This window comes from Hyperoodon ampullatus (genome assembly GCF_949752795.1).
Source record: "Hyperoodon ampullatus genome assembly, chromosome: 7".
NCBI classification, from domain to species: Eukaryota; Metazoa; Chordata; class Mammalia; order Artiodactyla; family Ziphiidae; genus Hyperoodon; species Hyperoodon ampullatus.
Window position 1 is genome coordinate 75177688 of NC_136920.1, and position 17040 is coordinate 75194727.

At 41.8% G+C, this 17040-nt stretch overlaps 1 protein-coding gene across 3 annotated transcripts in view; it reads left to right on the forward strand.

The window, feature by feature from the left end:
* The window catches only part of NELL1 (neural EGFL like 1), a gene marked incomplete at both ends in the record, with an annotated part of 886110 nt that overhangs the window by 123446 nt on the left and 745624 nt on the right, over positions 1-17040 (forward strand). For 2 of the 3 annotated variants that reach the window (XM_079707393.1, XM_079707394.1), the window contains one exon: positions 5984-6154. The exons of the other annotated variant lie outside the window; for it this stretch is intronic. In XM_079707393.1, coding sequence (XP_079563519.1) covers positions 5984-6154 — 171 coding nt within the window. The remainder of the gene's footprint in view (positions 1-5983; positions 6155-17040) is intronic. 3 annotated transcript variants of the gene reach the window in all.

Consider the following 17040-nt stretch of genomic DNA (forward strand, 5'->3'; position numbering starts at 1 on the left):
TAAAGCAGGATCCTTGGAGCCAGACTATTCCCATTGGAATCCTAGTTTTGCTCTTACCTAGCTGTGTAGCCTTGGGAAAGTTATTTAATCTGTCTTGGTTCTATCTTCTGTGAAGTGGGGATGGTAATAGTTGGTAATATTTGAGGTTGCAGTGAAGATTAAATAAGTAAATATTTGTAGAATAGTGCCTGGCACATAATGCTGTGGAAGTGTCCGTTAAAGCAAATAACAAATAGATAAATACCTCATAGGATGCGATAGAGATGATTTTGATATGAAATATAAAGACCTATAGTCATTTTCTGGTAATAAGCACCATAAGTATTGACTCTTATTTTTTAACGGAAGTATAGTTGATTTATAATGTGTTAGTTTCAGATGTACAGCAGTGATTCAGTTATACATAGATATATCTGTTTTTCAGATTCTTTTCCATTATAGGTTATTACAAGATAGTGAATATAGTTCCCTGTACTATACAGTAGGTCCTTGTTTATCTATTTTATGTATAGTAGCTTGTATCTGCTAATCCCCAAATCCTAATTTATGCTTCTCCTCCCTTTCCCCTTTGATAACCGTAAGGTTGACTTTATGTCTGTGAGTCTGTTTTGTAAATAAATTCATTTGTATCATTTTCTTTAGATTCCATATGTAAGTGATATCATGTGATATTTGTCTTTGTCTGACTGACTTCACTTAATATGAAAATCTTTAGGTCCATCCATGTTGCTGCAAATGGCATTATCTCATTCTTTTTTAGGGCTAATATCCCATTGTATATATGTATGTATTGTGTGTGTGTGTGTGTGTGTATATATATATATATATATATATTTATATCTTCTTTATCCATTCATCCGTCGATGGACATTTAGGTTGCTTCCATGTCTTGGCTATGGTAAATAGTGCTTCTATGAACATTGGGGTGCATGTATCTTTTTGAGTTAGAGTTTTCGTCTTTTCTGAATATATGACCAAGAGTCTTGCTTGGCTATTATTAAATAAGTATTAGCTATATTGTTAAAGGTAGAATTAACCTTTCCTGAGGTCCTACAAAATTCTAGACCATATGCTAGGAAATTTTTCTTTTAATCATCTTTGGTGTTTTTCCGGATTTGGGGGAATGGTCCACACAGGTGCTTCCTATACCTGTGTTGATTTGTTTCCCCTTACAGAAAGTAGGCAGTGGCCTGCCTGGCTTTTTCCCTGTCCCAGTAATCCTGTCAGGGATACACATTGGGTAGGAGTGGCCTTGTTTCCCAAATCCATTTTGCCGTGATCTCCCCACCCAGACTTCCAGGAGGTGGTTTTTCAGGGGCACAGGAGAGCTGTTGGAATGTAAGCCAGTGCTACAGTGACTCTGGAGCTCTTTGGGGTGTTAGTTATTTCTCCAGTAGTCAATATATATCCTTGTGGAATCGCTGGAAAAAGAGACTTTTTCTTAGAAACTTTTTGTCTTTACTAATGAATTAGCACTGGATACCATTTTATTTAATTAATTTATTTATTTAGTCGTGCCACTAGGCTTGTGGGATCTTAGTTCCCTGACCAGGGATCGAACCTGGACCCACGGCAGTGAAAGCACTGAGTCTTAACCACTGGACCGCCAGGGAATTTCTTGATACCATTTTAAAATTAACTTTTGCTGTTTTCATCCTCGTATATGGAAAAAACACATTCATCCAGCAGTAACCACTTCAACATTTTGAGTGTGTATAGCTATCTTGTCGGTCTATCTAATATTCTCAAGAAATGGATTCCTTGGTATAAGTTTTCAGGAAAATGACAAATATTTTAATAAAAATAACTTTGTTGATCTTAATCTATTTATGTCATTTGGAATTATTGTTCCTAAATTTTATTTATGAATATAGCATGGGATTCAGGTAGTCTTGTGAAATTTGACTTCAGTTCTTAGTAACTGATTGTTTTTAATACTCAAGGGCAGGCTTTGGAGAATTATTCATGCTGATTCTGGATAGGATCTGCCTAGCACTTAAGCAAGGGCTTAGGTTGAAAAAATTGAGCTATGTAAATACAGGATGGGAATGATTCACCCTCATAGCATCTTGTATCAAAGGATTTGTAGTATTAGATGTTTGGAAGTCAGTGTCAGCATTAGAATGCAGTCAGAGTTGTCTACAGCCCAGAGGAGGAGTCTTTATTCCTGGATGCTGTATTTATGGTGGAAACTGATCCATTTTACCATACCTAGATCGTGGTGACCAAGTTGGGGAAGGATCTGGAAAGAGGAGTTAAGACAGCATCCTTGACCAGGAAGGACTCAGTCTGGGTGGGGGACAGGAGTATAAAAGAGAGAGCTGGGGATGCTTGGTCTGAAAGAGAACACTTTGTAGTGACTATCATTGCTGTTTTCAAATATTTGAAGGAGGCACAGGCTTTTCTGGGAGCCAAGACAGTTCAGTAGAACAGCACACTTGGCTGAGGTCCCAGGCTAAGGGGAGAATTGCTGCTCGCAAAATCTGGCTGGAAATGTTATCACCCATACAGCCGCCCCTTCCTGCAAACTCCTGGGAGGACCCTAAAGCATTTGAGGCCTGAAGAGAGAGGACTGTTTGGGGGCAGAGAGCTCACTAGACACTGGCTTAACCATCTCTTCCAGTGGCCTTCCTTTCCCTGCAAGCACCACATGGCTCTTACTCACTTGCTCATAACATCCCCTTCCTCACCATGACTAGTTGGCCAGGAAGTAAAGCAACACCTGGTGTACTCTACCACAGTGCTGCTTAAATTTTAATGTGTACATGAATCATCTGTGGATCTTATTAAAATGCAGATTCTGACTCAAGTGGGTCTTGATTGGGGCCCCATAAGCTGAATTTCCACAGGTGATGATGCTGCTGGTCAGTGGACCATCCTTGAGTAACAAGGCTCTACTACAAAGCATGAGTCTACCCTTTAGGCTACAGTCAAGCACTGTCAGGCCGAATGGCCGCCTCCTCCATGTTGCTTTCAGGACTAAGCTATATATCTATATTAGCAGAGGGTTACTGCCTGGAAATCCTGCCTTTTTCCCTTCCCAGCACTCATGAAACACTTTCTAAAAAGAAATAAATTTATTTACTTATTTATTTTTGGCTGCATTGGGTCTTCGTTGCTGTGCACGTGGGCTTTCTCTAGTTTCAGGGAGTGGGGGCTACTCTTTGTTACGGTGCACAGGCTTCTCATTGCAGTGGCTTCTCTTGTTGTGGAGCACGGGCTCTAGGCATGCGGGCTTCAGTAATTGTGGCTCATGGGCTCTAGAATGCGGGCTCAGTAGTTGTGGTGCATGGGCTTAGTTGCTCTGTGGCATGTGGGATCTTCCCGAACCAAGGCTCAAACCCGTGTCTCCTGCACTGGCAGGCAGATTCTTAACCACTGCACCACCAGGGAAGTCCCTCATGAAACACTTTTATCCAGATATCACTTAGCCATCTGGTTTCTTTGTCATCTTTAGGGCCACTTCTTCAGTTATCCAACTTTTTTTTTTTCTTTTTTTAATTGCCTGAGAGCATTCTCAGGCCACAGGATTTGGCCGTGTCTGCAGGCCAGAAATGCTGGGGAATTACTGTCACCTGTAAGCAATTCTCAACTCTAACATGTTTTTTTTTTTTAATTAAACACATCATCTTGACTTTCATCCAAGTTGTTTGAGATACAGCAGTTTTTGTATATGTGCATGATGCTGTCAGATACTTTACCCCAAGACACAAGTATCCATTTGCCTAACATTGGGGCACATTTGTTTTCTCATAACTGTATATTTGTGATTATCCCAAGGTACCCACTTACTCCAATTCATTGCAAAATGATCTTTAAAAGATCTGTTTATAATACATTGAGCATTTGCTCAATGAGGCCATAACCCCAGGAATAATGATCAAATCTTGTTAAATGTATATGCCTCTCTTTCTTTTTCTTTTTTTTTTTTTTATGATTCAAGTTATCTGGAGTATTTTTGATTGTCATTGATTGAGGTCTTTTCAAGGTCATGTCTCTTCCCCCAGCAGTAGCTTTTTGGTCAGAATAAAGTGATTGAAAGTGTTCTTATGATGTGTTGATCTTGGTATAGTCTCAGGTGTCAGGTCCTACTGCTTTTCTATACAGGAGCTGTGTGGTCTCTGGCAAGGTACTTAATATCTCTGATCATCTGTGAACTCATCTGTAAAATAGTGATGATAATATTTACCTTGAAGAAATTAAATGAGATGTTTATGAAAGCACTTGGCCCATTTCCAGCACATGCCAGTCACTTTTAAAATGACAGCTTTGCCTCCCATTTGTTTCTCTTAGGCCAATTTCTACCTTTTTTGGAGGGAGGGGCACATATTTTATTTCCTTTTTCACTATTCTCAAAGCATCTTGAGAACAGGATCTGTGTTTTAAATCTTATCTTAGCTTTTCACTATGTGTTCAGTCATGATATGAATAAATTAATGAATGACTAGATAATCTCTAAGGTTTTTCTGACCTTTTAAGTCTTCTGATTGTTCGATCCTTCCAGTGTTCTGGCTACTTAGAAAAAAATTGGGAAATTCTCTTAAAATGAATGTCTTCTATATTAAGGGATTTCCTCCTTAGTAGTCTTAAAAAATATGTATTATATTATTACTAGTAAGTAGGTACCTGGGCCCAGGAGTCGGCTGCAATAGTATAAGTAACATTTTCAATTTGTCATCTTGGGCCTGATTCTTTGTATAGTGCAAATGAGATAGTCGGAGGCTGGTCTTGATTTTGCTTCCCCTGCAGTGCTCTCTTGGGAAGATCTCTGAGAAAGATGAGCAAGAAATGTGCATTTGTTTTCATATGTGACGTGAGATTTGGAAGTTATGCATAATAGAGGCTGAGTTTCATGATATATTCATCTCAGTCCTCATGGAAGATGCATTTTATGTTCTGGATTAAATGCGCCCGGGCTAGTGGGGTCAGGCCAACTCAGTGGATTAGAGGAGAAGCAGTAGGTCCTTGCAGATCTTGGGATTGAATCTGGTTATCTGTCTAGGCGAGTAGTTCTTGAGTTGTCTGTATGAATAAGCTGCTGGGAGATAGTGCCAGTTGAGGCCATCTTTACTACTTTGTCCTGTGCCTCTGGGATGGGCACCAAACTGGTATAAAGTGCATAGACTATCACATCTAGACCTGAGTTTAAATCCTGGCTTGGGTATGTTACTTAATTCCGGAATCTTAGTTTTTTTTTAAATATTTCAAAAGGGGTAATATCAGTCTAACAGGTTTTCGTGAGTGATAGATTAGATAGTATATGTCAAATGCCTAGTGCAGTGCTCAGCAGTGAGATTGGGCCCTGTGTTGATGATGATCATGGTGACACATTTCAGAAGGGACACATAGGAGACTAAGTAGGCCTGCCAACCATGAAAGTATCAGCCCTGGTGTGTGACTGAGGAGGGTCCCAAAGTTGGCTGCCTTTTATGACTAAAGTGCAGACTACAGTGGTGGTGCTAAAAGTTTTTCATGGATCTGGAAAAAGAAGGTAAAAATCTGGGGAAAGAAAAACTTAATTATATGTTTCATTCCATGAAATTTTGAAATACTGACACATATGTGAGTAGCTTCAAACTTTGCTCCCCTATTGATTATCTAAGAGTTGTTCTTCACTTATAGCTTCTTGTCCAGAGGGAAGTAAAAAAAAAAAAAAAAGAAAAAAAAGCCTTACTCATCTCTTCTCTGACAGTTTATTTCCATTCTGAACTATGCTTAAGCGACACTGCACCAAGCTTTGCTAATTAGCTTGTGGCCTGTCACTCACAGCGGATCATTCAGTCTCCATTTCAGGGCTTCAAGCTGTCACTGTGAGGGCTCTCAGACAAAAGGTGAATTGGGTTCCATACCATACAATTGGTTGTGGATTGTGGTTCTTTGCGTCAAGCTGAGCTAATTTTAGATTCTGGGAACCCTGGTAGTAAGTCATGAGGATTGATGATGGCTGTGTAAAATAAAACACATTTTTGTTCTTTACATACAGCTATTTCGAACTGGAGAGCAGTGGTCTGAGGGATGAGATTCGATATCACTACATACATAACGGCAAGCCCAGGATGGAGGCACTTCCGTACCGGATGGCTGACGGACAGTGGCACAAGGTCGCACTGTCAGTTAGTGCCTCCCATCTCCAGCTCCACGTCGACTGCAACAGGTATGACTTTGCCTTTGATCTTTTGTGATTGTGCCCTTGAAACTGAGCAATGGAGAAGGGATAAAGCCAACCCCCTCCAAGCCTTGCTGGGAAACAAACCAAGGGACCGTAATCGTCATTTAACATACCGAAATGGGCCATTAGGCGTGCTGGAGTGACCAACTGTAATATGTTAAGAAAACAGTTCATTAAAATGGAAACATATCTGGCAATTAGGTAGAAATGTACAAAAGGTTGATTATAGATGGGGGAATATTAAGTGCACCTCGGTGTACTCCAGGTACCAGCTGGAATTCCATGGAGCTGTGATCACAGTTAACTGTGATATATTGTTGTTGAGTTCGTTCCACTTGGAAGCGAATGAGCTGGTCTACCTTCGAATGAATCTGAGAAGGCGGTGCTAGTGGAGCGACTAATTCTATTCAACTTCATCTAGCACAGCTTTGCTTAAATATTTTTTCCAAATGGCAACTTCTTAAAGAGGCTGTTCTTTGAATCTTTTGGAATTGATTTCATTTATCCTCTGCAGAGGAATGAGCCTCCCAGCTTGTCAGAGGATGGCAGGACTATTTTGAAGTCGGGGCTTTCGCACGAGGTTGTGGGTTGGGTTGAGAAGGAGATAGTGGCTCCCGTGTTTGTCCCTGGGCAGGGAGGTTGACTGCCAGCTGAAGAAAGGATGCTGTTGGTCTCTACTGGATCACTTGTGGCTGGACAGCTGGATGATGGTGGTCAAGGGGAATATTTTGATTTCTCCACAACCCACTGGAAGTCCTTAGGGATAGTGATCTGAGTCCTATTATAGAGAATTTTTGGTGCTGCAAGGTAGCTATGAATTGTTGGTTTTCATTAATGATACTGTCAAAGTTCAAATGATTGTTCGGCCACAGAACTTGTTCTCTTGGGCCCAGGATAAGGTACAGGCACGTTGGGGACAGCCTCCCTTCCGGCACCCAATAGAAGGAAGCATAATCCAAGGTCAGTCGGCTCCACACTGCATTTCTGATGAGATGATACTTCAATATACTTGCCATTCCAGCTCTGCAGTCTCTTTTACAAGAGGACCTGGAGAGGCAGAGAACAGAAACTAGTGTCAGGTTCAAGGGAAGTCCCGCCATCTTAAAGTGAGTCTTGGCACAGTTTGATGTCATCTATTTCGGGCGCTTTTTGGATTTTTCTGAAGAATCGTGGCTTCAACTAGATGTAATGTGTGTGCCTGGACCACGTTTCCATAGAAACCACAAACTCCTTTTTACCGTGGGCTGGGCCGTCTGGGTAAAGCCAACCCTCAGTCACTACCTCCACTTCCACCTTCAAGAGCTTATTGGCTCTTTCAATTCTCTAGAACTAAAGTGGCCTGTCAGGGAGCACGCTTGCTCCCCCCTACCCACCACTCATGCTGCCCCAATGGGAGAGAAGAAGGGTCCTGCATGTCCCCCTGTGCCATAGGCCAGAAAGGAGCCTCGAAGTCCTCGTTTACTAATTCCCAAATGAAAAGTCCTGGAGACACCACTGTTTTCTTGCTTTGCAATTTTTTTGCTTCCTCTTTTCAAAAGTTTTATCTTCTATTTCCCCATATTCTCCTCTCCAGAGAAGAGTCAAAAGAGGAGAGAGGATATGTCTCTGCTAATCGAAGGTTTCCTGCCTTCAAAATGCTCTGGTCCCTCTGAAATAGTCTCCTCTGCCATCCTCAGCCACTTGTTAGCTGTGGGAATTTGGGCACATTAATATCTTTTCATCTCAGTTTTTTAATTTGTGAACTGAGGCTGCTAGTATTAGCACATACTTACAGATGCTAATGTTAAAAAAGATAATTCACATAAAGTGCTTTGGGTGGTGCTTGGCCTTTGGCACCCAGTACATGGTGGTGGTTGTTACTGTTATATTATTATTTATTCTGCACATCTGTGGTGTCTCTTCGTCTCCAAACTTTCATTTACTGTATATCCTGGCCTCTCTACCAGGAAAGTAGGGAGAGAACAGGAGAGCTGGAACCCACAGTATGCTTTCGGGTCAGCCCTATTTATACGGAATGGATTGAGGAGATTCTAAATATTATTTCCCTTCTCTTGAAAAATTTTGTACTTTGGTTCATGACATAACATGTTTTTCTTTATGTAAGATCTTAGAGGGAAAAAATAAAGTTGTTGCCAGTTAATGATTTATGGACCCAACACAAATGGGTTTTTTAGATAGGTTAGGGGGAAAGAGAGGCTGGGAAAGACTGGGCCATAGAGGAGGTAAATTTTGATTTTGGTGTAGGAAAAGTCTAGAAACAGAGTTCCCAAACCTGACTACACTTAAGAATTACTGGGGAACCTATAAAAAAACATATGAGTAACCGGGTGCCATCTCTGACCTAGTGGATCAGATTCTCTGAGGGTGGAACTATATTCTTCATAAGCTCTCTGGGTAGTTCCTAGGCAGGCAGGTTAGCCTTGGTGCATGGACTCACGTTTGAAAACCCGTGGTTTAAATAGAGGGGGCGCCTGCGGTTTCCCCAAATGTGGGAAACTCGACTGCATAGTTTGTGGTAGTGGGGGACTGCATTTGTGCTTTCCCCTGAAAAAAAATAGAGAGTGGGTAGAAGCTGGAGGACAGGCTGGGCTGCAACAAATAAGTGAGGGACCCTGGAGGTCCAAGTACCTGAAGCAGATCCCCAGTAGGGAGGAGGAAAGTTTAAGGTGGGCTAGTGTCTGTTACATGGAATAAACGTATCTTCTTCAGAAGTTTCTTGCTAGCCAGCACTTCTTGATTTTAGGGTGGCAGAAGCTCTGGTCTATTGATCAAGATGCTGCTCTACTACTTATCTAGGCCACCCTCACAGAGAGTGAATTTCAGAAAGGCTGCTTTTTATTCTCCAAGCTATGTATTTCATACTGCCATGAGATTCTTCCTTTTTGATTCCTTTACCCTTAAAGTTACACTGTCTTATTTTTCTCAACCTGTCACCTGCTAGAGTTGTTCTGGGTAGATGATAAATGGTGATGTGATAGATAATATTTATTGGGTGTTGACTGTGCTAGTGACAGTGTAAAGTGCTTTACATAGATGAATTCATCACTCAGGCTGTTATTTTTATCATTAAAAAATGATGGAGCTGAGGTTACATTCTATTTCTGCAATCCCGCTGCTGCTAAGTGGCAGCTCTAGGATTTGGACCCGAGTCTTACTTGCATGCCTGTTGTAACCACTAGCCTATTTAGCCCAACGGGAGGGACTATTGTCACTGGACTTAGAATATGAGGGAAGGCAAGAGCCAGACTCAGTGTTAGCAGTTTGTTCTTTATTTCTAGTATTTTTCTCCCCTTGTCTTATATTGCCAGTCTTTGGAGTTGTCTGGTAAGATGTGGAATCTTACTAATGGAACCCATTGCCTTGGCATAAGGGAAGGGACCTCCATCTATTATTGCACATCTACCATAGGCCAGCTAATGTGCTAAGTATAATAGTCCTTAGGATGGCCATGTGGTGTGGGGGCAATTTCATTAGACCCATTTTACAGATTTGGAATTAGAAAGGCTCCAAGATGGTAAGTAACTCAGTCTCAATCACATAACGTAAAAAGCATAGAGCCAAAACTGAACCAGGATCTAACTCCCCAGCCTTGTCTTCTCTCCTCTCTGCCTCTGAAGTTCATGTCCTTCCCAAGACAAAGGTATAACCATGCCAGGAAGTCTTCCCAGGAGAGAGAATCTACAGAAGGTCCAGCAACCATAAAAACACTTGAAATCAGGAAGAGAAGATTGCCAGGCAATTCCTTTGCTCTGAGGAACTGGAATGTAGCAGGATTTTCTACCTTTTTTAGCATTGAGAAACAGAGCCCTTTCAGACCTAATAAATTGTCACAAGAAAAGCGACTGCTATTTTGGTTGGTAGTTTAACACTTTCTGCTTGCTATTGAGACACAGTTTTCTCCTTGCTTCAGCTGTTCAGCTGGGCCTAGTTAGAAACTCCCAAAGTGTGGGTAGCAGATCACTTCAAGCTAGAAACATAAAAGGAACCACTCAGTTGGGTGACCAGCCTGATTATCTCCACTGCCTTAGGTTTTTCTTTAGCTGCCTTGCTATTAATAGTTGCCAACAAAGCTGAGAAGGAGGCCTGAACTAATCTTCCTCAGCTTCCCCTGCTCCATTCTAGGCTCACCCTGTGGCCTGTCCCCATTACTCAAAGCCCACAATCCATTGACGTCGGGGATTCAGGGCCTAAGAGTTCTTTCATCACAAAAGGAATTTTCTTTCCTTCTCTTTATTTGGTAACTCTTAATTTTCCATCAATCAATTTTCAACTTTCAATGAAAGTTGAAATTTAAATTTTCAACTTTCAATGAAAGTATTGGACACACACTCTCTGTCAGGCTGTGGAGATACAAAGCATTAGGAGTTGTTGCCATCAGGAAATCCATGGTTTATTGGTCCAGTACTTTTGAATTCTGAAGCCACCAGGGCCCGCCCCCCCCCCCCCCCCCAGTGATTGGCCCTGGTCCTTGGATATCAGGAAAATCGTGGACTCAGATGGAAGCCTTGTGAGCAGGCTGTTCTGACAACTCATAATAGCAGCTGAGCAGTAGAGAAAACTGAAAAGTGTTACTCCCAGCATCTTGGTCTTGAAGTGACAGTGGGGGAATGGACTCAAGAGTGTTTTCCATTCAAATGGTACATGCATCCAGCCTTCAGCCAGAACTTTCTGCCATATGCAGGTCTCCCCACGCAAATCCCACCTCCTCTTGCCTCACTGCTGGAAAAATTTCTCTTACACAGTCCCATTGTAATGGAGCTCTGAACTCTCACCTCATTTGTTCAAACGTGCACAGGTAGACAGAGCGCACACGCACACACACACCTGCAGCCCAGTTGTCACTCTGACCGTTAATGATTATATTCTAGACAGTAAACATATTTAGATTTTACTTCTAACGCACGCTATTTATTCACTGCAGAGCACATTCAATGTTTCTGTACAACTGATTTTGAAGAACATGCAGAACCAGAAAAACAAACTTACTGTAAATCGCTGAACAAGGTTCCTCTTGAATATTTCAGAGTAACTTCAGGATATGAGCATGTGTTTATATCTCTAGGTTTTTCATAATGAAATATGGTGACACGGCATCTTCTTTACAGAGAGCTCCTAAAATATTTACAAACATCATATTATTAAACCACACATTCCTTAAGGTAGTTAAGTCACGTATAATATACTCCACTGTCTTATACAAACATTTGCACTAGAGTAAGGAGGGGGAAATTAAGAGATGACTATCAAAGGCCAATGCTTCCAAAGGAGCCAGGCCAAGATTCTCAGTCTCCTGCTTCCCCTACGGACAGATTATTTGCTTCACAAACAGGAACACATGCACACAACTCATCATCAAAATTAAGACTGAGAATCCAACATATGCCTCATGTCCAACGAACCTGGTAGCACCAGATCTTCTGTCCAGGAAGAGATGACAAGCAAGCTAGGAAGATAGGATATAACCCACATGTAAATTTAAGTAACAGTACAAGGCGACAGTACAAGGGATATTGTAAGTGCATGATGGATTGCTAGATTTCTGCTAGAGACAATCAGGTCTGGGAGACAACAGGAGGAAGAGCTCCTGGGGACATGGAGTAGCCTCTCAGTTTCTTACCATCCCAGGTGAAAATGCATGACAATTTCTGCAGCTTTACAGTTTTTGCCACTGTGTGATGTGATTCCATACCAGTCACATGAGAACTGGGCTTGGAATGAGGTTCATCTTATAAGCATTACACAGCCAGTCATAGTGCTGGTGAGAGAAGAGTGTGTATGGGTGAGTGGATGAAGTTGGCGGTGAGAGAAAGCCTTCAGGAAGAGACAGAGAAGGAAATATGACAGAGGGGACGACAGGGGAAGAAAAGCTGTTCTCCAAGTGACCAGGCGTATGGGCTCTGTGGTCTAACTTCAACTTGTAGCGAATGCTGGACCTTTGTCTTGGTTTTGCCATTTATAAAATGTGACTTAAATGCAATGATGCAGGGGTATGAAATCAGGAAATCTGCGTCTTAGATTCTTTGAAGATTCCTCCCATCCTCTTGTCCTCTAATCCTTCCTCCCTCCCTATGCCAGAAACTGTGCTTGCACCTGTAAAATGGGAGTAATAGTAACTCTTCTACCATATGGTTGTTGTAGGAATGTAGCAAGAGAGTGTGTACAAAATCCTTAGAAAATTTCAAGCTACTATATGAACACACAACATCATGAAGTGCTATAAACATATACCATCATATAGAAAAGATGTTAAAGTATCATATTGAAAATGAATACAATTTAGTCAGATTTTCACCTGTATAAAAACAGTGGCTCGTGTCCCGTGGATGAGGATCTAGTGTGTAATGTGGATCCATGGTGCAGTGTAGGGTTTGAGGTCAATCAGGCCCCTGAAGTTATTCTGACTGCCAAATCCTAGGCATGGTTCTCCAGTAGTTTGTCTTTTAGTTCTATGGTAGGTACTGCAACATCATGGTGCATGACTTTTATGCCAACACAGTCCCTTTAAAAATAAGTAACTGCAGAGTGTCTTTAAAAATATGTAACTGAGGCTGAATGGGGAAGGAAACATCCCCTCCAATGTAATATGATCTTTCGTTGGTCCTGGCAGGGCTTTGAGAATGTGGCATGGCTTCTTTCCTTTTTTATTTCTGTGAGAGAAGAGGTTCAAAGATTTACTTCCCCCGTCCTCAAGCCATGAGCCCAAATTGTCAGAGCTTTTAGGAGGAGATGTAAATAAAGCCAGGTGAATGAGGAAACTAATATGTTATAATTTCCTGGGTCTCCTAAACAAAATAGATACTCTTTGCTTCTCTACTTTGAAAATCTGGCTTTTTAGCACAAAAACATTCTGGATTGAAAACTTGAGCTGAAAGAAATTGTTAAATTTGTATGACCCTAGGAAATTCATTTACTGTCTCTGGGCCTTAGCTCCCTAGGTATAAAAAGAGGGGCTAGGACCAGATTATTTCTACATCTTCTTCCACCTCTACTCTTCTGGGCATCTCTCTGATTCTAGCTCAACACAGTGCTTAGTTAGGGTATGATTTTTTTTTTTTTTTTTTTTTGCCTTCAGAACCCTGGAGAGCAACCCAGCATGCCACCTTCACAGGGCTACTTCTGTAGTAGACCGGCAGGGGGTTTGCAGTCATCTGAATTGATACCTGGGTTGACAGTGCAGCATGCTGCTGGATAGCAAAGATTACTTACCGGAGCTGCCCAATCTTTTTTTTTTTCCCACTTGCCTCCCTTCTTGCTGGAGTAGATGCTGAATATGCATTTTTGGATCTAAAGCATGTTGGCATTTTGTTCTCCACCTTGTGTTCTTTCTTTCTTTCAGACATGTTCTGACCCAGACATGTGACAGCAGACAGCCTTTTTGGAGGGTACAGGCTGCCCTGGCTATGGAGGCCCTGGTAACTTGGTAACCTACAAGATAGAGCAGTGTACTGTAGTCAGCAGATGATGGATAGTTGTGCTGTTAAAAAACATAACACAGCCTCTGAATACTGAAGGAAAAAAAGCCTTTGCTGCTGCCAAGCTGTAACGACTTAAATAATGGGAGGGAATGGATCTAACGGTCTAGGTAGCCAATGTAATACAGTCCATGTTGTAGATTTTTTTGGTAGAGTAGAGAGTGGCTGCTTAATTGTTAAGGCAGCTCAGACATAATCATGTTGGCTGTCTCATTCTGGCTGAGACCCTCACACTTCGACTCATGCTTTGTACCCTGTGGCTTATTCATCTCAACCTCACTAGGTGGATTCCAAATTTAACTTTGCCCTATCTTCTAATGACATCAGTATATAAACCTATTTCTACTTTTGTCTTTTCAAAAATCTTTATCTTTTCCTCTTGTTGCCTGGTGGGTTTAAATATGCTTTTGGTCAACCGTGGCCTCAGTGGCACAGAGAGGTAGGAGGTGAAAGGATTAATTGAAATGGATAATGAGAGAGTGGCCTGCATTTCCCCCTATCCACCTGCACTCCTGAGCTTTCAAAATTGCAAATGGAAAGGACTAAAAAGAAATACAATAGGTGGTTTGTATCTCTTTATCTGGTGGTTTGTTGGCTACCTGAGGCCATGAGGAGATTAATAAGGAGGCACAGTATTGCATACATGGGGCCTAAGATGTATTAAAATAGAAAGGAAAATAAGACTTCATTTCCAACTTATAGTGATTTCATCTACATGCCTTCAGACACATCTTGAGTTGTGATTGTATTGCATGGACATGGGTCTATACAGGATGAATGGAAGGGGAAATAGGCTGCAGGAGAAATAATGTTTTCTTGTAGGTGAAAATATTGAAGCTTGCATCTTTATTGTTACGATTCTACTCTGCCCTTTTTTATGGATATGTATGTTTATTCCTTAAAAAGGAAAGCAGTGAGAGAAAATAAAAAGTCAAACCAGAACAATATGTATGATGGAACTGTATTTTTAAAAAAATATGCACTTATACATTAGTTGTCTCTTTCCTTTTATGCTTCACTCATTGGAAAGGAGCACTGGGGAATAAAAAATGCATGAGCCAGCCATGAGGACTTTTTAATTGGAAAAGAAAAAGAATTCCAAATACTACATTAGTTTTCTAGTGAGACCAGGGGTACAGATGTTGTCATTGAAAAGAACTGATTTTCCACACTACCAGAAAGAAATTCATCTATCTCTCTGGGAACTTAAATTAATGTTATAAATAATAGTAGCCAGAGCCGTTGGATGCAAGGAAACAGATTTATAGCTGAACCTGTTTGGTTGCTTTTCTCTTAGGGGGTGTGGTGGGGTTGGGGTGTGAAGAGGAGGAGACTTGGAAGGAAAAGGTTTCTGTGCACGCTTTTCCCTGCTCTAACCCCCAAATCAGTTGACTTTTGTCTCTCAGCCTATCCATCTTAACTTCTTGCGAGTGTGTCTCCCAGCTGGAGCTCCAGAGCCACTAAGCCAGCTGGTTAATGTGCCTGGGCCCTCAACTGAGGGTTTTCTGGGGCAATTAGAGTAGAAATAATTTTCCTTCTCCTTAAAGGGCCTGTGTGATGCTGTCTCTAACTCTTCCTCAGGAGTGTCCTGTTGCACCTCCACTCGTTAGAGTCTATTAGTCTGAGAGTATCCCTTTCCTGACAGCGAATTTCACACATAGGAACTTACAGGCTTGGAGTTGGGGCCATGAGCTGGCTTCTTTGGGATACTCAGAATACTGGTATTACCCAGAATGGAATTTCATTTCCACTGGAGGTTAACAGCCTTGGGCTGTGTTTCATTCTGGTGTGTCCCCAGCACAGCTCATTCAGTTGCTCAGTGTTCTCCAAGTTGGTGCTGTCTTTGAAGCGCAAGCAAGGAAGGAGCTGGGCAATCTGTGATTCCAGTTTCTTGAATTCTTTGACATTTTGCCCTTAGAGACCCAGCACTATGCTGGGAAAAACTCAGGCTTTTTGCTCAGTCATTGCTGAGTTGAGGTTAGTGTTTTGGATTTTTTTTTTTTTTTAAAGAGGTCGTTTATATATTCACTTGATTTTTTGTAAAAGCACTCTGAGGTGGATGTTCTTGCATCGTATAGATAGGGACTTTTGAGGTGCTGAGAACAGAAATGACTCGTCCAGGGGTTCATAGTAAGTCAGTGGCAGGCTGGAGCCAGAGTCCAGAGGTCATTCCTTACTCCTTTTTTTTTTTTTTTTTTTTTTTTGCGGTACGCGGGCCTCTCACTGCTGTGGCCTCTCCCGCTGCGGAGCACAGGCTCCGGACGCGCAGGCTCAGCGGCCATGGTTCACGGGCCCAGCCGCTCCGCGGCATGTGGGATCTTCCCGGACCGGGGCACGAACCCGTGTCCCCTGCATCGGCAGGTGGACTCTCAACCACTGTACCACGAGGGAAGCCCCTCCTCCATCTTTTTAACACTCCCATGTGACAAGATAACACTTCTAACTTCTCATGGAAGTTTATAAACTGAAACCAACAAAGGCCGAGTTCCATGTATTACTTTCTCAGACTGGGGAGGCTGGTCATTTCAAAGGGCTGCTTCCTTGTTGCACCAAAATCGACCTTGTTATAAATTCCAACCACTGTTGGTCTTTGGACTCTAGAAAGCTTATGTGAAATTATTTTTAGATTTAAAGACTCTCCTTCCTTCCTGGAATCTACAATGTTGACAGACAGGTTCATGACTTCAATCCCACAGACATAATGTGGGGTCAGGCCTTCGAATGGCCCATTATCCGCATATGATTGGTATGCCTTGCATGTGCCTCTGTGCTGATGTGCAATGACCAGGGACCTAATCTTAAATCATGACTGACTGCAAATGAGCCATTCGGCCATTTCTTCAAATGTGAAATAGATGCGTTACAGTAGTCTCCAGTGTTACATGGCTGGTTTTACACTGTTCCAATATAAATTTTGATATTCCCTATTTCAAGGTGATAAACTCTCTTTGTTCTTTAAGGTGACTTTGCAATCACAGGGTCTCATTAAAAACTACTGATGGTGAAATAAAGGGTTGGGCGGTAGGGGACCCCCATTTAGGAGGGCATTTGTCATTATTGCTTCTTTTATTGGTATCTAATTAGATATGTACTAGAGCCTGCAGGAGCTAATAAGAGAGCAAGGCCAAATAAGTAGGTGAGCACACTGAATTTGAGTCATTTTCACAGGCAGCAGTTTTTCATGGACATTAGGGCGATACATAAAGACTTCATGCTGCACACGTGATCACCATATTCCCTTCCCACCCCAATACACATGTAAGCTCGTTTAATGGCCTTCTATGAGTTTTAGGCTAAAAGTCACACTCCTTAATATAGCTTAAATTTTTGAATAGTCTGGCCCATGTTTCCTTCTTCAGTTTCCTCTTGCACTACATTCTTTTAGTTCTTTAAGTACCA